Source organism: Tupaia chinensis, unplaced genomic scaffold (genome assembly GCF_000334495.1).
Source record: "Tupaia chinensis unplaced genomic scaffold, TupChi_1.0 Scaffold000418_1, whole genome shotgun sequence".
Lineage (NCBI taxonomy): Eukaryota > Metazoa > Chordata > Mammalia > Scandentia > Tupaiidae > Tupaia > Tupaia belangeri.
The window spans coordinates 1,136,575-1,160,059 of NW_006159923.1; the positions used below are offsets into that span (position 1 = coordinate 1,136,575).

At 42.4% G+C, this 23,485-nt stretch overlaps 1 protein-coding gene across 3 annotated transcripts in view; it reads left to right on the plus strand.

The window, feature by feature from the left end:
• Nucleotides 1-20,309, plus strand: part of TPX2 (TPX2 microtubule nucleation factor) — a 66,767-nt gene extending 46,458 nt beyond the window's left edge. For 2 of the 3 annotated variants that reach the window (XM_006154724.3, XM_006154725.3), the window contains 6 exons: nt 12,136-12,231; nt 13,949-14,122; nt 14,483-14,629; nt 15,593-15,704; nt 16,334-16,521; nt 19,497-20,309. In XM_006154724.3, the coding sequence (XP_006154786.1) occupies nt 12,136-12,231; nt 13,949-14,122; nt 14,483-14,629; nt 15,593-15,704; nt 16,334-16,521; nt 19,497-19,607 (828 nt within the window). In that variant the 3' untranslated portion in view covers nt 19,608-20,309. The remainder of the gene's footprint in view (nt 1-12,135; nt 12,232-13,948; nt 14,123-14,482; nt 14,630-15,592; nt 15,705-16,333; nt 16,522-19,496) is intronic. The other variant, XM_006154726.3, reaches the window with a different exon arrangement.
• Nucleotides 20,310-23,485: the final 3,176 nt, after the last annotated feature.

A 23,485-nucleotide genomic window follows, 5' to 3' on the forward strand; every position in this document is an offset into this window, starting at 1 on the left:
CAATCCCTTCTCCTCCATTCTCCTCTTGGGATCTTGGGCACGCACGCACACGCGCCCGGCGTGAGTTTTAAGCCACCGGGTCCAGGACGCGAACCGCGGTCGACTACGTGGGAGTCCAGCGACATAGCCATTATGCTAACTGCTGGTTCCCATAGTTTAACTATATTCTTGAAGCTTACATACCAGTATTGATTATATATTTTTAAAATCAACTCACTTTGTAACTTAAAGTGATTTTAAGTGGTAAATGAAACTTCTTTTTTTAAAAATTATTTGTTTAATTTTTAAATTCATTATGATTTTTTAATTTGACCAAAGACAGACAAGAGAGAGAAAGGGAGGAAAAGTGAGAAAGCAAGCCGCCAGGTCTAGGACTTAAACTGTGGGCAGCCCTCCGGGAGTCCAGCACCCCAACTACCACACCACCTGCAAGCTCCATTAAATGGAACTTTTAAGTAAATTAGTAGAAAACTAATACTTTTTGCCATGTGTAACAGAATAATGATAGCTAATCCTTACATTAAGCTTACTATATGCCAGTTTTTTATTCTAAACTCTCTTATGTAATGACTTACTTAATTCTCACAATAACCTTATGAGTTAAGCAGTGTACATCCTTTCTTTTTTATTTATTTTTCTTTGTTTTTTGGCATAGGGTGTGTGCTAGAGAGAGAGAGAAAGAGAAAACGAGAAATCACCCTCCAGGGGGATGGCCACACTACAGTTCCTTCTCCATTCTCTTTGGAATTGGGGGTTCACACGAATACGTGCCCAGTGTTTTTCAAATCATTGAGTCTAGTACTCAGATCATGCAGTCAGCCATGTGGGATCCAGCTGTGTAACCTCCACACCATCTGCTCTCCCCATTCATTTTTAAAAAATGGGATAGAGAGATGAGTAGATGTTTTTGACAAGGTTTGGTCTTGTTGGGAAACTCCTGCCCAGCGTTCTGGTTAGCTACAACTATAGTGCTTAGCCTGTTTTGGTTTGGTTTGGGAACCAAACTGGCCCTCACCATGTGGTCCAACCTGTGCAGCAGTACTTTAGTGCCACACTATTGCAGCTGGGCCAATCCATTTTACAGTGAGGAAACATAGGAGTTGAATAATGACCCTGGACCAGCATAGGAGGCACGGGAAGCTGTGTTGGCCTGCAGTCCTGGAGGCTGAGTAAACCTGAAAGACACTCCTGACCAGGTGTGAGCAGCTGATGGGTAGTGGAGGGCCAGGAAGGGGATCACGGTGTGGCAGGACTCTGTTAAGGATGTCTGTCTGTCTGTCTTGCTAATGCATGAACAATCTCATGAATAAAAATAGATGGACTTAAAAAGAAAAAAATAAAAACTTGTCTAAGATTACAAACTAGCCAACGACAGAACTGTGATAGAAATCTTTGGTAGAATGGTTCCACAGACCGTGCTCTTGTGTTGAAATAGAAAACAGCTTTTAAAATGAAAAGTTTTGGAGGTCAGCCAGTGGCATGGTGATTAAGGTGGCTAGATCCCACTAGCTAACCCTATGGTCCCAGACTCAATGGTTTGGAAAATTTGCTGGGCACACGTGTGCATGCCCACGTGTTTTAGTTTGGTTTGGGAACCAAACTGGGCCTCAAAAATTTTTTTTCAAAAGGAGAAATAAGGGGTGAAGGGATTGACTCTATCTGTTCCCCTTGGGGGTGCTTTCTCACTTTCTCGCTCTCCCTCATGAGTGAGTGCACACACCTTCTGGCAAATTACTAAAAGAAAAAATAATAAATTAAATAGAGGGCTTATCACCTTCATTGTGTGATTATTTTAATAATCACACATAGGAATATGTGATTATTTAAATTAATAAATAAATAAAGTCTTATGTCCTTGGGCAAGCAGGTGGTGTGGTGGTTAAGGTACTGGACTCCCACATGGCCAACTGTGGTTCCAGTACCAGACCTGGTGGCTTGGAAAATCACACTGGGCACATGTATGTGCATGCCCAAAAGCCCAGGAGAAGAGTGGAAGAGACGGGGGGTTATGGTATTACCATCCCCCACCAGGGTGATTTCTCACTTTCCCTCTCACTGTCTTGCTCTCTGTCTGTGTGGTGAGTGTACTTTCCCTATGACAAAAACCTAAGGAAAAAAAAAAATTAGTGGCAGCAAGAGTTAAAAAAGTCTGCGTCCAGCCTCTAAGTCCCTCTTCCATATCACCATTCACACCTGCACTTCACTTTTGGAAACACTTTAGGAAAGCGGTGGTCAGTCTGTGAACTCTGGAAACACTAGGGTGAAGTGTTTAGTGGGGAAAACTGACTGAAGTTCACTAAGAGTTAGTCACGTGAGGTCCTAGAGTGGCATTGCACCAGATTATACCTGTTGAGAATCCGGATAAACAGATCTGCAGAGCACTAGGTAAGTAAGTTAGGCGTGACTGAATTGGTGTGGTATGCTGAGGGGAAGTGTTTGCCAAATGCAACTAGTTCTCAGTATCCTCTGGGGCTCTTATTACATAAACAGATTCCTGAGCCCCAGCCCTGGAGTTTTTGATCTGTCAAGTGCAGTGTAGAGGGAGCCCTGGTGCACTTAGTGCGGTGCGCGACTGCAGTAAGCAGTCATGTTGTTAACGGTGATAACTGTCACTTTATTGAGTGCTTACATTGCTCTGAGCTTTACGTAGATGACTCACTGACTACTCATAACAACTCTAAGAAGTAGATTCTAATTTTAATTTTGTTTTTCAGACAAGGAAGCAAACACTAAGGGGTATTTAGGATGCAGAACCAGGACTTGAGTCCCTTATCTCCTTAAACACTGCATCCTGCTATCCCACAGTGCTCACTGCTATCATTATTTATTTTGGCAAATACAGTTTGTGAGTTTAATACTGGGTGTTTGCAGCTCTCCCTACTAACATTTCCAGTGATTTCACTTCAGCTCTTGGTTTCTAGAGAAGCAAAGTATAGAAAGAGACATTAAATGTATTCTCTTCCACCTTTTTCTTTCAGAAAGGGAGACTGACTGAAAGGGGAGTGTAGCCTGCCCATAGAACCATTTTTTTTTTTTTGAGAGGTTTTTGCTATAGGACATGTGCACTCACCAGACAGACAGAGAGAGACATAGAGATAGAAAGCGAGAAATCATCCCCCAGGGGGGATGGTCACGCCGTAATCCCTTCTCCTCCATTCTCCTCTCAGGATCTTGAGCACGCACGCACATGCGCCCGGCGTGAGTTTTAAGCCACCGGGTCCAGGGCGTGAACCACGGTCGACTATGTGGGAGTCCAGCGACATAGCCATTACGCTAACTGCTGGTTCCCCATAGAACCATTTTTAAAAGTTAGTGGCAGAATCAAGATTAGGTCTTTTAACTTCTAGTCTTGGACTCTTACAGTGGAACTGAAGAGCCTGCCTCTCAGGGTCTCATGCAGCTTCTCTCTCCCACTGTCCCCATGTGTGTCCCCTTGGAGCCGAAGCTGTTTCTGTGCTCTCCCACTTGAGTTTGATTGGTGGCAAGGAGACAACGGGGCTGATGAGAGATGGGCTTGGGCAGCAGGGGCCAGGAAACAGATGAAAAAAGGGCTCTTGGGGCAGAGGTGGAGTGATGAAAGCCTTGAGCACGAAGGTGTGAAATGTGAACTTGGTGCCGGAGAGCGGGGGCATCACGGAGGTGGATGTGGTGTCAGTGAGGCCAATGAGTAATTTTAGCAGAGATATTTTAGGGATACTTGGGGAGACCAGCAGGCTTTTTTTTTTTTTTTTTTTTTTTTAAATACTACCTGGGATAACAGTGCTTCACAGTAATTTCCTAAGTATTCTGGGATAGGTCCTTGAGCTTGTCCCAGGGCACTTAGGGGCATATTCTTCTGTCTTGGGGAGGTGTGTTCACCTCCAACATATTCATCCCCCAGCCCGGCTGCCTTTCCTAGATGTCATCTGTGTACCACATCACCCACTCTTAACCACATACCACCTCTTTAGAGATAACTTCCCCAAACTTTCCACTGAGGGAACTTTCCTGTAACAGCCCTTAGCTCAACAGTCTGCTGATTCTTTTCAGAGCACTAGTGGAAATTAGGGAGTATTTGGCTTGTTATTTAGCCAATGTCCCTTTCCTCCACTAGAAAGTGAACTCCCTGAGATCAGAGACCACATTTCTCTACATTGCAAGTACCCTCCTACTTGTACTACTGCAGTTGATCCCTTTTCTCGATTTCTTACCTGGTGTGTTTTCAAGCCGCTTGGACCAGGATTTGAATCAAAGTCGGCCATGTGAGATATGGCCTCCTGTGCATCATTCCTAACTGCTGTGCTACACAGCTGGCCCCCTCTGTATCCCTAGCACCTAATGTAGGGACCACCACAGTTCAGGTGCTCTGATACTGTTTCAATTTTTTTGTTATAGGGCACCTGTGCTCTCTGGGAAGAGAGAGAGAGAGAGAGAGAGAGAGAGAGGGCGAAGGTGAGACGTTACCCAGCAGAGGAGATGGCCATGCCACAGTCCCTTCTCCTTCATCTCCTGTGATTTTAGGGCACGTGTGCACACACAGCTGGCATGGTTTTCAAGCTGCTCGGTCAGGAACTCAAATCATGCAGTCAACCATGTGGAATCCAGCCACTTTTAACCTCCATGCCACCTGCTAGCCCAGTGATGAAGGTGCATGCACTTGCCAGACAGAGAGAGAAATGGGAGGAGGTGGTAGAAGCACCCCCCCCAACCCCCGTCCCCGAGTGGGATATAGTCATGTCACAATCCTGTCTCCATTTCTTCATCCTTTCGGGATTTGGAGCATGCACGCATGTGTGTTTTCTAGTCTCCAGGGTTGGGGTTTTTAACTACAGTCTGCCCTGTGGGATCCAGCTCCTTTAACTACTAGGCTACAGGGTAGTCCAGACATGCTAATTATTGGATAGCCAACTGAGTGAATGGCAGTGCACCAACCTGTGTTTCTAACCTGTGTCAGGCACTGAGAATTCAAAAGTGGAGTAAGATATGACCCTTGTCCTCGACACATACATAAATACAGTAAAATTAACTAATGTATTTTAACTGAACAGTTAACTACCAGGTCTTCTCATAGGAGCTGTGGGAAGGTAGAGGAATACAAATGTCAGTATCCCAGCTCTTGGAGTTTGTTATTTTAATTTTTATTACTATATTTTAAAATTTTTGCCAGAGGAGGTACATGTTCACCAGAGAAAGAGAGGGAAAGTCACGAAGCATCCTTCCCATGGGTGTGGTCAGACTAATTCCTTCTCCATTTCTGCCTTCTCTTGGAGTTTTGGGAATGCACGCATATGTGCCCAGTGTGTTTTTCAGTCTGCTGGGCCTGCAACTAGAACCATGTGGTTGGTTCAGCCACCTTAATCACCAGGCCACCAGACCACAGGCTAGCCCAAAGGAGCAAAACAAGAACCTCTGTTTCTAGAAAACCAACTTCCTTTTCTATTTTTCTTTGTTTATACTGGGCTGTTGGGAAAGTCATGACACTTTCCTGGGGACCTAGTATTTTCATGTTTTATATGTATATATATTTCCTCTGCTTGCCAGAGAGAGGTGGAGAGGACAGATTTACCTGCATGGGGAATAATCACACTGCAATAGCTTCTCCATCTCGTCTTCCCTTTGGAACTGTGGACACTCACATAGACATGCCAAATGTGTTTCTCAAGTCACTATGTCTAGGACTTGAACTATGGGATTGCTCATGTAGTATCTGGCTGCCTTAACAAGCAGGCCATGGAGCTGGCCAAAGAGCTGGGTGTATTTGTTAGGATCTCGTCATGTTGCAATCCCCCTGCCTCAGCCTCCTAGTCAGTGAGGATCACAGGCATGTTTAGGTCAGGCCAGCAACTGAAACTCGGGCCCCCCCATGTGGCCTCGGCAACTGTACAGCATTATTTTCCCACACCTACCATAGTTGAGCCCTTTTATATATTTCTATTCCTTTTTGTTTTGTATTTTACTGTCAGGACATGGGCACTTACAGAGAAGGAGAGAGACAAGGGAAGAGGGAATGGGGCATGATCACACTGCAGTCCTTTTCCCTCCAGTCCTCTTTCCTGTCAGGATTTTCAGCTGGTGTGTTTTTCACCTGGTGTGTTTTTCAAGCCCCTAAGACCAGGATTTGAATCACAGTTGGCCATGTGAGATCTGGCGTCCTATGCACCATTCTTAACTGCTGTGCTACACAGCTGGCCCACTTTATTTCTGGTGAATCCGTGGTTGGGTTTGGTTATGGTGGAGACAAGGTATGGGCAGATTGTTGTTGCAGAGATGATTTTTATAAAATATATCTCCCAAATGGCCTATTTGTTAGAGATTTCCATAGTTTCTCTTTCAAAATGTAGATCTCATTGCTGGGTGGATGTAGAGAGAGGAGAAAAACAGGAAAAGGGGGATTATTGGACCAGCAGGTGGTATAGTGTTTAAGGTGCTGGACTCCCACACGGCCAGCTGCGGTTTGAGTCCCGGATCTGTCGGCTTGAAACCCACACCGGGCGCATGTGCATGTATGCCCAAAATCCCAGGAGGAGAATGGAAGAAAAAGGATTGCAGCATGGCTATCCCTCCTGGGGGGTAATTTCTCACTTTCTTTCTCACTGTCTTTCTCTGTTTCTCCAGCAAGCACACATGCCCTATGGCAAAACAAAAACAAAAACAAAAAAAACAAACTATAAAAAGGGGGGGTGGGAGTTATTTTAGAACTATAGTCATATGCTATATAACCATGCTTTGTTCAACAACAGATCACATCTACAGATGTGCTTCTGTAAAGAACATGCAGGGGCTATCCTGTGTAGATGTGTGTAAGTATCCTCTATGGTGTTCTCACCACCTAACAACACATTTCTCAGAACATCTCTCCATTGTTAAGCAATGCATGACTGTAAATGAGTCCTTTGATACTTACTTATTTATGGGAAAAACCGAAGACCTTGAGGCTGTCCTCCGTGCCCAGGTATATACAGTTTGTAAGTGGAACTGAGCGAGAATAGACCCTGGCTCTTGCTTATTGTTCTTCCCACTTCCATATGCCCCTGGTGCATTCCCGCAAGAAGCTGGTATCCACCTGTTTAGGATATTGTAGAACAGCAGGTTTTTGTTGTTTTATGGTAAGTTATTGTTTGAAAACCCAGTTCTTGGACTTTGGTCACTCCAGTTGCAGGGTCCACTATTGAAGTTCCCTATGCTAGTGATAATAGCATTTAAAAAAATTATTTCTATTTAACTTAATTAATTTTAATTTGACCAGAGAGGGACAGAGTGAGAGAGAGAGAGAGGGAGAGAGAAAGGAAAGTGAGAAAGCAAGCCGCCAGGTCTGGGACTTGAACTGTGGTCACCCATGGGGAATTCCAGCACCCTCAACCACCACGCTGCCTGCTGGCCCCAAATAATAGCATTCTTTAGAAAATAAATTTTATAGTATACTCAGCATCCTCTTCACATAGGCCATGAATCTTTTCCATGGTTTATGATACTGCCCAAAACATTTTGAAGAAAATCACTCGTCGGGGCCGGGTGGGTGGCATGGTCGTTAAAGCGCTGGACTCTCATATGGCTGACTGGTTGGAGTCGTGGACCTGGCAGCTTGCTTCCTCACCTGTCTCTCTCTCTCTGTGTTGCTCTGGTGAGCATGTGTGCTCTATAGCAAATCAAATAGTAATTACACATAAAATTAAATAGATCTTTGGGGGGAAAAAAGTAAAGATTGGCATCAGCTTTGTGGCCTTGTGGTTAAGGCAGCCTGGACACTCCGATTCAAATCCTGGACCTGGTGACTTGAGAAACAACATGTGTACATGTATGTCCAAAATCTCAAAAAGAGGAAGAAGAGGTGGAAGAGAAGATTGCATTACGACCATTCACCATGGGAGGTGCTTTCTTCTCTCTCTCTCTGGAGCCGTGTGTGCACTCTCTGGCAAAATTAAGAAAGAAAGGAAGGAAGGAAGGAAGGAACTATTGAGCAACTGTTTTGCATAGTCCAACAAGTGGCTTTGAAGGCCACTCCTTGAAAGACATTCCAAACGTGTTTTGAGCAGTAGTGGCATTGTTGGGATTAAGAAGTCTCCCAAGGTATCCTCTTAGAGTCCAAGGTATAAATTCTGTTACTCATCTGTTCCTTCATTCTTAACAGCATTCATTCAACACACATTTGGGGAATGCCTTATACTTGCCAAAATTTGTATTAGGTGCTAGGGATTGATGGAATAAAATAGTCTCCACCTTTGAAACACACAGGTTACCAGGGGGAGATGAACATAAATTAAGTGCAATGAAGTTTTGTGTGTGTGTGTGTATATATATATATACTGTGATAGGACTGTATACCAGGAAGAAAGGGTCAGTGCTGTAGGTCCTGGGAGTAAAGAGAGCTGTCGAAAAGCTTTATAGGGGCTGGTAGGTGGTGTGGTGGTTAAGGCACTGGATTCCCACATGGTAGAGTGCGGTTCAAGTCCTGGACCTGGTGGCTTGCTTTCTCACTTTCCACCTCCTTCTCTCTGGTCAAATGAAAATAATAATAATAATAATAATAATAATAAATAATAATTTCTAAAAAAATATGCTTTATAGTAGATGTGATGCTTCAATGAAGCCTTGAAAAGATGAGTTTGTGCTTTCAAGCAGCTGGGGCACTTTAGACAGAGAGAATGCAGCAAAGATATTGAGATGAAAACTGGTGGTACTTATGGGGAGCTACCAGCACTTCATTGTGGTTGGAAAATGGTTTGTAAGGAGGGGTAAGAGGTGAGGCTGTTCTGCAATAGAGTACAGGGAAAAAAAAAAAAAAGAGGGGAGGCTGAAGAGGCAGGAAGAGTCAGGCAGGGTAATTGATCAGGAAGTGCCTTGTATTTCATGCCAAGAAATTTGTTGCTCTGTTGCAGGTAGGCAGTAGCTGACATTAAAGAATTTTGTCAGGAGTGATATGATGAGGTGTATTTTAGAAAAATACTTCTGACTATATAGAGAGCTTACGTTACAGGAATGAGATGAGAGACTGGAAGATTGTATGCGAAGACTAGAATAATAATACAGGCAGGGGGTGATATGGACCTTTTGGTAGGGCATGAAGACTCAGACGGGAGCACAATGTGGTGCTGTAACAAGAAGTTACTGAAGATGTCTCAGGCTTGTTATATTAATGACCAGGCGATACACTTCATTAAAAACAATAACTCACGAGCTACCATTTTGCAGTTAGTGTAAATTGCTGGATTTGTGATAGAATATAAGTTCTATGAAAATTGGAATTCTGTGAGAATTGCAGAATGTTTATAGAAAACCTTTATATACATTTTATATTTACTTACTTTAATTTTTTTAGTTTGTACATTTTAAAAACACAAAAATGATGTTTTGTTTCAGAAATTTGTCTTCTTCCTGCCCTTCAATATTAAGAACACTGTTCTGTGTCAATGATAAGGATTTACTAAATTAAATTAATTTATTTTTTTCTTTATTCATCATTGAGTGTATGCACATGTGCACATGCTTATGATTTGGGTGCCCTCCCACGGGTCTGGTCATACCAGTCTCCTTTCTCTATCCTGGAACCCCTTGGATCTTGGACACTGGCACATGTGTCTGGTATATTTCAGGCTGACTGGGCCAGGGATTGGAAACCATAGTTGCCATGAAGGCTCTGGCTTCTCTCTCTCTCTCTTTTTTAAATTTAATTTAATTTTATTATTTTTTTATTTTTATTTTTTTCTCTCTCTTTTTTTTTAAAGAGAATTATTTAACTATTTTATTCATTTATTCATTTATTCTTTTAATTTGACCAGAGAGGGACAGAATGGTGATGGGATGGGGAGTAAGAAAGTAAGCTGCCAAGTCCAGGACTTGAACCACAGTTGACCATGTGGGAGTCCAGCGTCCCTAACTACCATGCTACCTGTTGGCCTTGCTCTGGCTTCTTTTGATCAGTGCATTACTGCACTGGTACAGGGCCAGCTCTATTTTACTATTTTTGATAACTATATGATACTGTGTACCTGTACCATAATTTACAAGAGGACTTAATTTTTTTTTTTTTTTTTTTCTGCTATGAAAGAGAGGTGTTTATGACAGGATCTGCCCACATGATGATCCTCCTGCCCCAGCCTTCTAGTTGACTAGAACCACATGTGAATACCACCATGCCTATTTTAGGTTAAGCTGGTAACTAGACCCAGGCCTCATGTGGCCTCAGCCACTGCACAGGCCACACTGCCACTTATGCTACCATGCTAACCCTAATCAGTTTTTTATTGGGGCTGGAGGTGGCATGGTGGTTAAATGCGCTGAACTCCCACGTGGCTGACCATGGTTCAAGTCCTGGACCTGGCAGCTTGCTTTCTCACTTTCCCTTTCTGTCTCTCTCTGGCTGTCTCTGGTCAAGCTAAAGACTAATAATAATAAATAAAATAAAATAAAATAAATAATTCTTTTAAAAAATCTTTTATTGATAGATAATTGAGTTCACTGTTTTTTATTATTTTGAAAAAAATATTGTGTTAAGTGTGTACTTTAAACTAAACGACACCAGTCACTACAATAAAAGTGTAATATTGGCTGGAAGGATTTGAATATTCAGGAATTTAACAGATAATCCCTGAGAGGTAGCACCAGTCTATTCCCTGTGCATTTACCCAACTCTGTGTGAGTGCCCACTTTTCTCATGTGCCAGTACTTGTAGTAGTCAGTTTTTGAGATAATAGTCTTAGAGGTGAAAAAGATTTTATTTCCGTTTATATTTTAAAAAAATCACTAATGAGATTGAGCCCCTGGTATACCTTTGTAAAACTCTTTTTGTGCATTGGTTTGTCAAAGGTAAGTTAAACCAGCTCCTTGCTCAGTGTGTTTTCTCACTTGTACCCTTCCCCTGATTTAGTTATTTATTTTTTTAAGAGATTTTCACTATAGGAACATGCACGAGACAGAGAGACAGAAAGCAGGGGGAATGGCCCTGCTGCAATTCCTTCTCCTCCATTGTCTTGGGATTTGGGGCATGTGTGCATGTGAGCCTGGCATGAGTTTTAAGCTTCTGGGACTGAGACTCGAGCCACCATCAACTACATGGGATTCCACTACATAACCATTATGCCATCTGCTGGTACCCCCTTCCTTTTTTTTTTTAATTTTTAATGCCAGAAAGTGCATGCTTGCAAAAGAGAGATTTTTGATGCTGTTGTTTTTTTAGGTTTTTGCCATAGAACATGTGCATTCACTGGAAAGAGACAGAAACAGTGAGAGGGAAAGTGAGACATCATACATACACACACCTGGGGGTATACCCATGTCAAAATCCCTTCCCCTCCATTCTTCTCGGGATTTCGGGCATGCTTACACACATACCCTGTGTGATTTCCAAGCTGTCACGGTCCGGAACTTGAACCACAGTCAGCCATATGCAAATTCAGTGCCTTAACTACCATGCCACCTGCTGACCCTAAGAGAGGTATTTTTGTCACTGTGCCATGGAGCTAGCCTTCTAAGGGAGGTATTTTTGACAGAGCCTTGCTGTAGTATTCCTCTACCCAGCCTCCTAGATATGTAGAATTATAGGAGCTTCAAGTTGGTTCAAGAATTAAGCCTGACCCTTCCACATAGTCCCAGTCTTGGACAGGGGCACACTACTGTGACTAGGCACACTAACTTCTCTTTAAGAAAGGGAATAGGGCCAGCTGGTGGTGAGATAAAGTGTCCAAATCCCACCTGGATGACTATATGGCTTGAATCTGAGGCTCAGAGGCTTTAAAACACTCCCATGTGCGTGTGCATGTGTGACCAAAATCTCAAGAGGAGATAGAATTGCAGTGTGACCTCTACCCTGGGGGATACTTTATTGTTTTCTCTCTCTCTTTCTTGTCCTTCTCCAGCGAGTGCACATGTGTTATACTGAATGAATGAATGAGTGCATGTGCCCTCCAGTGAATGAATAAATGAATGAATGAAAGGATGGAAGGAAGAAAGGGATTTAATTTTTTTACACAGCCTAGGGGTGGTTGATGGGATTGTGGGGTGGCCTTCCCTCCTGGGGGGTACTTCTCTTACTCAGTTTCTCTCTGGTGAGTGCACATGCCCTATAGTAAATAATAAGTAAATAAATGATATTTAATCTTTTTCCCATAGCTTAGTGAAGGTTCTTCTGGAATGACTAATTGAATTGCTTACTCCTTCTAGGGTGTTCCTGAGAAGAAAGTACTTCCAATCACTGTCCCCAAGTCACCAGCCTTTGCATTAAAGAACAGAATCCGAATGCCCACCAAAGAAGATGAGGTGATTGTCTGGGAACAGGGACTTCTTTTCTTCCTACATAGTCAATCTGAGCTTTACCATTTCTTGAACTTAATGGAGTTCAAAGGCATCTCTGCTCCTTTCCAGAGTTGTCTGTAAAGAATGGGTATGAGCATTTGATCATCTTTTTGCTCCCTCCAGAGCAAGTAGCTGGTCAAGGTATGAATTTTCTGACTCTCAGTGAAATCTGGGTGTAACTTACAGAAATAGGAGGAGTTAGGTATTGGAGGCTTATCTGTTTCTATAGCATTGAAAGCCAGCCTGTCTTTGGAACATGGATCAAAGTTTCTAACGCTTGTACTTTATTTTGCCTGAGTTAATTGTCACTATTCAGTGAGTAAACTGTCCCCAAGTCACCAGCCTTTGCATTAAAGAACAGAATCCGAATGCCCACCAAAGAAGATGAGGTGATTGTCTGGGAACAGGGACTTCTTTTCTTCCTACATAGTCAATCTGAGCTTTACCATTTCTTGAACTTAATGGAGTTCAAAGGCATCTCTGCTCCTTTCCAGAGTTGTCTGTAAAGAATGGGTATGAGCATTTGATCATCTTTTTGCTCCCTCCAGAGCAAGTAGCTGGTCAAGGTATGAATTTTCTGACTCTCAGTGAAATCTGGGTGTAACTTACAGAAATAGGAGGAGTTAGGTATTGGAGGCTTATCTGTTTCTATAGCATTGAAAGCCAGCCTGTCTTTGGAACATGGATCAAAGTTTCTAACGCTTGTACTTTATTTTGCCTGAGTTAATTGTCACTATTCAGTGAGTAACTTTTAAAATTCATACTAAGCAGTTACATCCTCCTGGTCCTATCTCCATTAACTCAAGGGTTGCAAAGGTGACTGTGTGGTGATGGTTCATGAAATTGTAACACATAAGCTGTCATTGATCAGGCCAGTTTCTTATTACATCTCCTATTTTATCTATAAATATCCAGAGTTAGGGTAATTTTATAGCAGATCTCAAGCATAAGCCTTTTTATAGGTTCATTTGAAACTAAAATACACAGTAATCTTATGTTACCAGCTTGAACCCAAACAACTTACTTGGTCCTATTCTGGGTTTGGCAACCATTAACTCCAGTCACATGTTTTAGTGGGTCTGGAGGCTGGGTCAAAGAAGAGGCCAAAGTATATGTTTGGTTAGTACCTTTCTTCTGATTTTCATTTTAGTTTTTGTTTTTAATTGCCAGAGCATATGTGCACTGGCTAGAGAGAGAGGGGGAAAGTACCCGTAGTAGGGTGTGGTCATGCCACAATATCTTCTCCATTTTTCCATCCCGTCAGGATTTTGGGCATACACACACACGCACCTGGAACGTTTTCGAAGTCACTGGGGCTGGGATTTGAATTGCAGTCAACTATGTGGGATGTAGCTTCCTTAACCGCTAGGTCACAGGACCAGACCTGATCTTTATTTTATACCTTTTGGTCTCGTTTAGTTTTTTCGATGTTCTCTGGGAAGATTTAGAGCCTTTAAGGGTAATTGTTAGATCCTTTACTAAATGTTGTCACATTTTTCTCCCATCCGAGGTGGTCGATGACTTAGGTCTTATCCCTCTTTGTTAGGAAAGGAGGCTTAAGACACCTAAGAGGTTGAGTGATTTGCCTTAATCAATGATTTGTCTTGTAGTTCTGACTCCACATTCTGACGAGGTGGAACAGAGTGAGGAACTTTGTTTTTAAACTGCTGTTTTCCCATAGGAAGAAGAACCAGTAGTGATAAGAGCTGTACCTGTGCCACATTTTGGGGTGCCTTATAAGCCTCAAATCCCAGAGACAAGAACTGTGGAAATATGTCCTTTCTCCTTTGATTCTCGAGACAAGGAACGTCAATTACAGAAGGAGAAGAAAATAAAAGAACTGCAGAAAGGGGAGGTAGGTGTTGCTATTTCCACAAATAGCATAAAACTATTCTATCTTTCAAGCAGTTTTTTATGTAGCATTTTTAACTATTAAATCTTTCGATCTGTCTAAGAACCCTATGGACTATAAATAGGGCAAAAAAACTTTAAATAATCCTCTGGCACCAGGAGTGTAATTGTCTTTCCTATCTGTTATCGGCAATATTGGGAGGAAAACCTAGATATCCTTTTGAGACCATTGTTCTTCTCTGCTAGACTGTGGCTTTGAAATCAGACTGACCTTGTTTGTTTTCCAGATGCATCAGGTATTCTGAAGCAGCTATTACTTCCTGGTTGGGGAGGTCTTAATCTTAAATCTTATGTTTTCCATTAGGTGCCCAAGTTCAAGGCTCTTCCCTTGCCTCATTTTGAAACCATTAACCTGCCAGAGAAGAAGGTAAAGAATGTGACCCAGATTGAGCCTTTCTGCTTGGAGACTGACAAGAGAGGGGCTCTGAAGGCACAGACGTGGAAGCACCAGGTGAGCAGTGGGTCTCCCATATAGCTGGGCCGCTTTCCATTTTATTTGCTGAGTAAACTGGATCGTTTATCCTATAGGTGTTCCATAATCTGGATTTTGCTAATTGCTTTCCCATGGTGCTGTTTAGCATGTTCCTTTATCTCCTGTACTTTCCGTAAATGAGTAGTTGGATCTAGAGGCTTGATTAAATCCCAGTTAGATTTTTTTGGGGGGCGTGGGGGTGGGGAGCGCTGAGCAAGAGAATACTTTATAGGTGATATCATGTTGTTCCTAGAGAATCATATATGGCATATAATGTTAAAGTGGGGTTTAAAAGTATCTTTTTAAAAAAAATGTTGCAAGATGATAAAGTATCTTTTCTTTTTTAATTTTTAAATACCAGTGGGAGGGTAAAGAAAGAATCTTTATGGGGAATGGTCACAATGAATTTCCTTCTCCAGTTCTCCTTTTTGGGCATTGGAACGTGGGCCTGGCAAGTTTCTCAGGCCACTCAACCCCCACACAGTTGGCCATGTGGGATCCACCCAGCCATCTTAGCACCACATGCCATCTGCTGACCCAGTGTGGAAGATTTTAACTTAAGATCTGTATAAATCATCTCTCTTGGGACCAGCAGATGGTATAATGGTTATGCCGCTGGACTCCCACATGGCTGACTGCCATTTGAATCTTGGACCCAGAAGCTTGAAACTCATGCTAGGCACGTGTGTGTGTGTGACCAAAATTCCAAAAGAAGAAGGGATTGTGGCATGGACATCCCCCAACCCCTGCCTTTGGGGTGATTTCTGGCTTTCTGTCTCTGTTTATCCAGTGAGCACATGTGCCCTATGGCAAAAATCTACCTCCCCCTGCCCCCCAAAATCTCTCTTTACGGACAGAGCAGTTTAAAAACATTAGAACTTAGGTTATCAAGATAGTTGGGGAAAATAGTTGCTTGTCTGACAGGTTGTTTTTTTCTAATAGCTGGAGGAAGAACTGAAACAGCAGAAAGAAGCAGCTTGCTTCAAGGCTCGTCCAAACATTGTCACCTCCCAGGAGCCCTTCATTCCCAAGAAAGAGAAAAAATCAGTTGCTGGTAGTATGACATATACTGTTGGGGGATTGGGCAGATTTGTCAGACCTCCCGTGGGGGTCTTGGGACTCAGTTGTGTTAGTACAATGCCTTGTCAACCAGAAGCGTTTGACTTTAGAAGACGGTAACTTTTCTTCCCTTGGGCCCAGTCCTTTGCCCTTGCTGGACTCAGCTGCTATATTGAAGTACAGACTGTGTTGGGCCTTCTCCTTGGCAGACGGAGCTGGCATTTCCTCACCAGTTACAGGCTTTACCACCCAGAGAGTAATAAGAAAATGAGGGAGGCTGACTCGGGATATCTTTTTGGAATTTACCCTGAAGCCAACCTTAGATATAAAACTTTTGGACTCTTCTCCCACATCTGTCTCAAGATCACCATAGTTTTGAGCAGCCTACTTCATTTCTGTGGGTCTTGCATTTCTCCAGTTACACTAGTTGATTTGCAGGGACCCTTCCAACTGTTAAAATTCTACGACTTTTGAACTGTGTTTTACTCCACCTTTCTTCCAACGGGGCCTCTTCAGAGCTGTCTTTCTATTGCCATACATATCTATGGCACTTGTCCAATCCGGGGACACTAGGTTTGTCTAACTCCTTTTGTATACCAATATTCTCTCTGTTTCTGTGCTCAGAGGGCCTCTCTGGTTCTCTAGTTCAGGAACCTTTTCAGCTGGCCACTGAGAAGAGAGCCAAGGAGCGACAGGAGCTGGAGAAGAGAATGGCTGAGGTGGAAGCACAGAAAGCCCAGCAGTTGGAGGAGGCCAGGCAGCAGGAGGAAGAACAGAAGAAGGAAGAACTGGCCAGGCTACGGAAAGAGCTGGTATGCATGGGCATGGACTAACCCAGGGCTATCTTTTTTTTTTTTTTTTTTTTAAGTTTATTACTTCCCTGAGACAAGGAGACAGAGAAAGGAAGACAGAAAAGCACCACTAACATGGTCTTCATGCCGTGATCCTACCCCCAGCCTCATGGGCATGTGCACATGTTTGCCCAGCGTGCACAGAGAGACCTCGGGACAAAAACTGGGCTTTTCCCATATGGTCTTAGCTTCACGGAGTGTTGCTTTACTGCTCTACCACCATGGCTGGCCTCTGTTGTTTTATCTGTACTTTACCTGAGGTCCAGGTAGGACCCAAGGTGATTTGCAAGACTATATCAAAGACAACAAGTGAAAAGGTGATATCGCACGAACAAGGTGGTGAGAGAGTTGAGATATGAATGTGGCTAAAACTACCTAATACTGAGCCATAATTTTGGTCTTTTTCTTTCTTTTTTTAAAAAGAATTATTTATTTAATTTAATTTTATTCATTCATTTATTTTAATTTGACCAGGAAGAGCTACAGGGAGGCAGGGGTGGGTGGGGGTGGGGAATGAGAAAGCAATCCATCAGGTCCAGGACTCAAACCATGGTTGACCATGTGGGAGTGTCCAGCTCTTTAACCACCATGCCACCCACTCACCCCAATTTTGGCCTTTTTTGAAGGAACTAGCCCATCAGCTATACAACTCACATAGAGAAGGATATGGGAATTTTGTGTAGTTACATTTTTATTTTCCTTTTGACTTGAACACTTTGTTCTGACACGAACCGCGGTCGACTACGTGGGAGTCCAGTGACATAGCCATTACGCTAACTGCTGGTTCCCAATTTTGGCCTTTTTTGAAGGAACTAGCCCATCAGCTATACAACTCACATAGAGAAGGATATGGGAATTTTGTGTAGTTACATTTTTATTTTCCTTTTGACTTGAACACTTTGTTCTAGTAAATAGAATATGGTAGTGTAGCTGGACTCCCACATGGCCAACTGCAATTTGAGTCCTGGACCTGGCAGCTTGCTTTCTCATTTTCTCTCTCTCTGTCCTTTGCTCGTCAAGTCAAAATAAATAAATAAGTATAAAAATTAAATAATTATTTAAAAAGTCCCAAAATTAAATAAATAAAAAATAAGACTACAACAAAAGTCTTTGGAGTTGAGACCAGCAGGTGGTGTGGTGGTTAAGGTGCTAGACATTCCCATATGAACAACCATGATTCAAGTCCTGGACCTGGTGGCTTGCTTTCTCACTTTCTCTCTCTCTCTGTGTCTCTCTGGTCAAAATAAGTAAGTGAATAAATAAAATTAAAAATAATTTTTAAAAAAAGAGTCTTTGGAGTTATAGTGCATATCAGTCTAGGTGATCTTTCATGCTAACACTAGCATAATGATTTTACGTGTTAGTTATCCAAAACAAATCTTCATTCACATTGAGGACCCCTTTGTTGAGAGAGCTACAAGTTGTATTAACTACATCAGTGAACAAGAAGACAGTTTTAGATGCATATGATTAACAAAAGGAATATAGAAATACAAGTGGTGAGGTTTTTGTTCGCCTAAAAGAGTTAGGCTAGCAGCTGCCACAGCTGTTGACACAGGTGACCATTCCCATATGAAGGTGCTGAAGACAGACTATTTAAGAGACTAGCCTATTGGTGAAATCCACACTACCTTTTACTGATCTAATGAGAAAAGATAACAATACCCACTCCAGATTCACTCATTAAACCAGCCTTTTTTTATAGCCTTGACTTTCAGTACTCGTACCAGTTCCTCGTTTGTCCCTGTCATAGACCTGTTTCTTACAGCAATTCATTCATTCCTATAGCTAGCAAGTCTCTATTTCTTACAGCAGTTCTTACAGGCTGAAGGCAATATTGTAAAGTATTGTAATCTAGTCGATGCCATTTGGCTCTGTACTAATCAGTCTTGCTTCAAGATTTATCTTATCTTATTTATTTAAATTTGTGGGACCAGCAGATGGCACAATGGTTATTTCACTGGGCTCCCATGCAGTCAACCTCCAGTTTGAATCCTGGACCCAGCAACTTAAAACTCACACCAGGTGCATGTGCATGCATGCCCAAGATCCAAAGAGGAGAATGGAGGAGGACTTGTGACATGGCCACCCCTCTCACCACCAAGGGGTTGTGATTTCTTGCTTTCTCTCTGTCTCTTAGGCCAGTGCACATGCCCTATAGCAAAATCTATCTTTAAAAAAAGAAATGTCACATGGTACTGGTACCTACCAGAGACAGAGAAAAAGTGAGAAAGCACCCCTTGGGGTGGATGGCCATGCCACAATCCCTTCTCCTGCATTTTCATCTCTAAGTTTTGGGCATGCATGTGCACACACATGTACCCAGTGTATTTTATGAGTTGTTGGGTCTGGGACTCAAACCACACAGTTGGTCATGTGGGATCCACTGTTAACTACCATGCCATCACCTGGCTCTTTTTATTTTTTAATTGATACAAAATAATTGTACTCATTTGTGGGATATAGTAATTTTTAGTATAGCAGGATTGATTTCAGACTACCCAAAAGGATGGGTGGGATCATGGCTTCTCTATCAACCCTTCTTGGTTATTATTTCTGTTTTTTGCATTTAGTCTTACCCATTGCTTTGGTGAATGTTGAGGGTCAGTGAGCTCCAGATTCTACTCTGGCAAATTTGTAACTTACAACTCTTCTCTGCTGTAATTGAGTACAGCCCCAGCATACCCTAGTAAATCACACTAGGGACAGGTTTGGCATTCATTAGTGAAAGTTGAGGGACCCAGCAAAGACCTGACTGGAAACCTATGTGGGCTCCAAACCCATTTTACTTTAACATTATACTGCATTTCTGCTCTTTTAAATTAGTGATTTAGGATCTATAAAACTGTATTTTTATTTTCGAGAAATAAAAACAACTGTAAGCATAGTTCTTTAATGTTCCTCTTGGTGGTAACTTTTTTCCCCTTACTCTGCAGGTACACAAGGCAAATCCAATACGCAAGTACCAGGTTGTCGAGGTAAAGCCGAGTGACCTGCCTCTGACTGTGCCCGTATCTCCCAAGTTCTCCACGCGATTCCAGTGTTAGTCTCACCTGTGAACTACAGGCACCATGTGGCAGTGGGAGCCGCTCTTTATACTGAACCAGAAGCCTTCGACATGAGGCGGGAGAGAGAACTCGTTTCTCCAGACTTTGACCTGCTGCGCCCGATAGCGCACACGTGACAACTGCGGACTCCAACTTTGTCGAGAGTTGTTTTCTTACACTATTGAGTCTAATACTGAGACTTGGTTCATATACATTTTGATCAGACTCCATATAGTTATTTTCTTTAAACCATCAGTTAGCCTTTAATGTGGGTCTTAATTTTGCCTAGAATTTAAGGTCTGTGTCAACATAGTGTAATCTCTATTGTCCTTTATTCCCCTCTTTTTTTTATTTTAATTAGAAAATAAAGATAGATAAATCTTGAGATAGGGTTTAAGTCATGGTTTAAATGAGAAATGCTACCTATTACTTCTCTGCACAAAATGAGTTCAAGTTATGGAGCCCTTTGCTGCGAGGACAGAAAAACCTCACAGAAGCAGGTTGGTAAGCTTGGGCGGAGCCGCTGTTGGGCCCATTTTTCCTTGTAGGTGCTGACAGCAACAGGTAATGGTGCAGCATACATTTTACAACCTGGCTTGGAATAAATGTTTTACCTTCCCCTCCCTGATTCTGTAATTTTGTTTTCTTTTTTAGGTTTTTGCCATAGGGCATATGAAGTCACTGGAGAGAGAGAGGGAGAGAGAGAGAAGGAAAGTGAGAAATCACTCCCCAAAGGAGATGGCCACACTGTAGTCCTTTTCCTTCTACTCTTCTCTTGGGATTTTGGGTATGCACACACACATGATGCCCGGTGTAATTTTCAAGTCACTGGGTCTAGGACTTGACCCATGGTTGAACATGTGGGAATCTGGCACCTTAACCACCACGCCACTTGCTGGACCCTTTATTTGATGTTTCTTAAATCTGTCAAGCCCCTTTGGACTTCCCATCTTACTAGAGAAAGGGGTAGTTTGAGAGGAGGGTCCAGGACAGGCTCTGTCCTTAAAAGGAAAGTGTTTTGTAATTTGTTTCTATTTTTCCATTTTTTTACTAACTCTCCCCCCCCGAAATTATTTATTAATGTGTTTTACGCCTTTTCCCAGATTATGCCTTTTTCCCTAAATGAGCCTTTTCTTCTTCTTCTTCTTTTTTTTTTTGGAGAGATTTTTGCTATAGGGTGCGTGCGCTCGCCAGACAGACAGAGACAGAGACAGAACGCGAGAAATCACCTCCCAGGGGGGATGGTCACGCCGCAATCCCTTCTCCTCCATACTCCTCTCGGGATTTTGGGCACGCACGCACAGTGTGAGTTTTAAGCCACCAGATCCGGGACGCAAACTGCGGTCGACTACATGGGAGTCCAGTGACATAGCCATTACGCTAACTGCTGTTTCCCAAAATGAGCCTTTTCTAAACTGGTAAATTCTTCCTGATACGATTTTGCTCAGGAGCCAGCAGGTGGCGTGGTAGTGAAGGTGCTGGACTCCCACATGGCTGACCATGGTTTGAGTCGTGGATCTGGTGGCTTCCTTTTTCACTTTCTCTCTCTCTTTCTCTGTCTCATGAGCACATGTATCCTATAGCAAACTTAAAAAATAATAACAGCAAATAAAAGAAATAATTTTTTATAAAAGATTTAGCTGAAGTGAGAAGTCTTTCTTTGATCATCTAACCTCCTTCACTTCCTTCTAAGTTTCTTGTATCCATTTCTAATAGAGCAATTATCTCTTTTTTTTTTAAGAGAGAGTTTTGCTATAGGGAATGTGCACTTACTGGAGAGAGAGAGAGAGAGAGAGCGAGCGCTCCAGCAAGCAAAAAAATCATCCTCCTGGGGGGGATGGCCATGCTGCAATCCCTTCTCCTTCATTCTTTTCTCAGAATTTTGGGTGTGCATGTGCCTGATGTGAGTTTGAAGCTACCGGGTCCACGAGTGAAACCGGAGGTTGACTACGTGGGAGTCCAGCAAAGTAACCATTACACCATCTGCTGGTCCAACAATTATCCCATACCTAAGTTACTTGAACTTATTCACAAACTAATAGGAATGCAAGTAGGGAAATTCCTTGAAGACTAGAATTTCTGTGTTTCTCATGGCTGGCACAGAATTGGTTTAGATCCATGTTAAACAGTAATTTTCTTTTAGACGTCACATCGTCTTCGAACATCTACCCTATCAGTCATCTACTCCTGGGCTAGGAGTTACAAAAGCATCAGAGTGTTCTATCTAGGCTAGTCCTAGACACCACATATGACATTAAACCTATTTTATATTCACTTTGCTTTTCATTCAGTGAGCTGATGCTTATGGATCTTCTATGTACATGCCATTATAGATTGAGCAATAGGTGACAAAGCAAGATGACGTTTCTCACAGTATGACCTACAGATCCCTAGCTCTCCTAAAGGCCCATCAACTGACAAGGAACATAGAATTCCTTTATTCATTTTCTAGGGGTATACAACATATAATTTCATAACCTGTTATTTCCTTCATTTGACATTATTATTTGGTGTTGATATACCTTGGCAGTGTCCTCACCTTTAGGAATGTAACAGCAAAAAGAAAGACCTTGTCTGTGTAGAGCTTACATTTTCATGGAGGAGACAGACAATAACCAGGTACCTGGACTTAGTCCCCTACTGGGTGATACGTGTTACGTGGAGGACTGTCTGGGGCTGGGAGGCAGGAAGCGTGTGAGGTTGTAATTGGGCAGGTGTCGAGGTCCTTGACTGTTTAGGTGAAAGTGGATAGTGGCCTGGGTCAGGGCAGTAGCAGTGTAGGTGGTGAGACATGATTGGATTCTGAACGTGTTTTGAAGTTGTAATTGACAAGAATGCTAACAGATTAGGTGTGGAGAGTGGCAGTAGGAAGAGAGCTGGGGAGAACACCCTGGTATCAGCCCCACACTGACAGTCCTCTGTACCTTGGACTGTGAGAAATCGAGTTCTAACCTAGCTCTTATATTTCTTGTGGAATCTTGAGGCCTTTGATCTTTTTCTGGCCACCTTCTGCTTTTATTCTTTCACTTTTGCTCATCTCTTGATCCCTTCCCTGTGTCTGTCCTAAGTAAGTAGCTTTTCTCTCCACTTATATTGAAAGTTCTCCTCTGATGATTCACTGTCATTCACATTCCTCCATCTGTTATAATATTTTTTTACATATTTTGTCTGGCTTTGGTTTTAGTTTATTTCAGGTAGGAGAATAAATCCAGCTCTTAAATTGAGGGTTTTGGAAAGCATTATTGAGAATATGAACTTACAGGATCTTTGCATCCCATTTGCTCCATTCGAGATGAACCCTGTATGTGCATACCCCCGCATCAGAGCCGTAATATGTGGCAGTCTTTTCAGAGGCAGCAGAGAGAAGTTACATTGCGTCAGAGCACGCAACATGACTGAGACACACAGATCCAGAGCCTCCACAGTTTCCGGGAGGGACACTTTGTTTTAGGGTAGTTTTGACTTGGCCTTGGGTTCCCATTGCTATGGTTCTTGTACTAATTAATAGAACTGTTCACTCTTACTTTGGTTGATGGTTTTATCCTTGCAAAAATTGCTTGGTTGCCATTTTGATTGCTGTCTTATTCTTTGCTGATAGAATTCTGTCCCTGGAAAGTGGAGCCAGAGTGGTGGACAGCTGCTCAGTGTATAACAGAGATGCGATGTAAACACACATCATTGTAACACAAGTTAGGAGGTGATTCTGTAATGTGAGACAGTGTTATAGAAGTTTAGGGATTCTTATTGGAAATGATATAGTTTGTAAAGTTGTTTTTTTCTTTCCTTATTTAGGTAAATCACAAAAGTAGCACTGCCTTTTGGAAACAAAACAATACAGAGTATATAAAATAAAATATAAAAGTCTCCTTCCTTTCCCT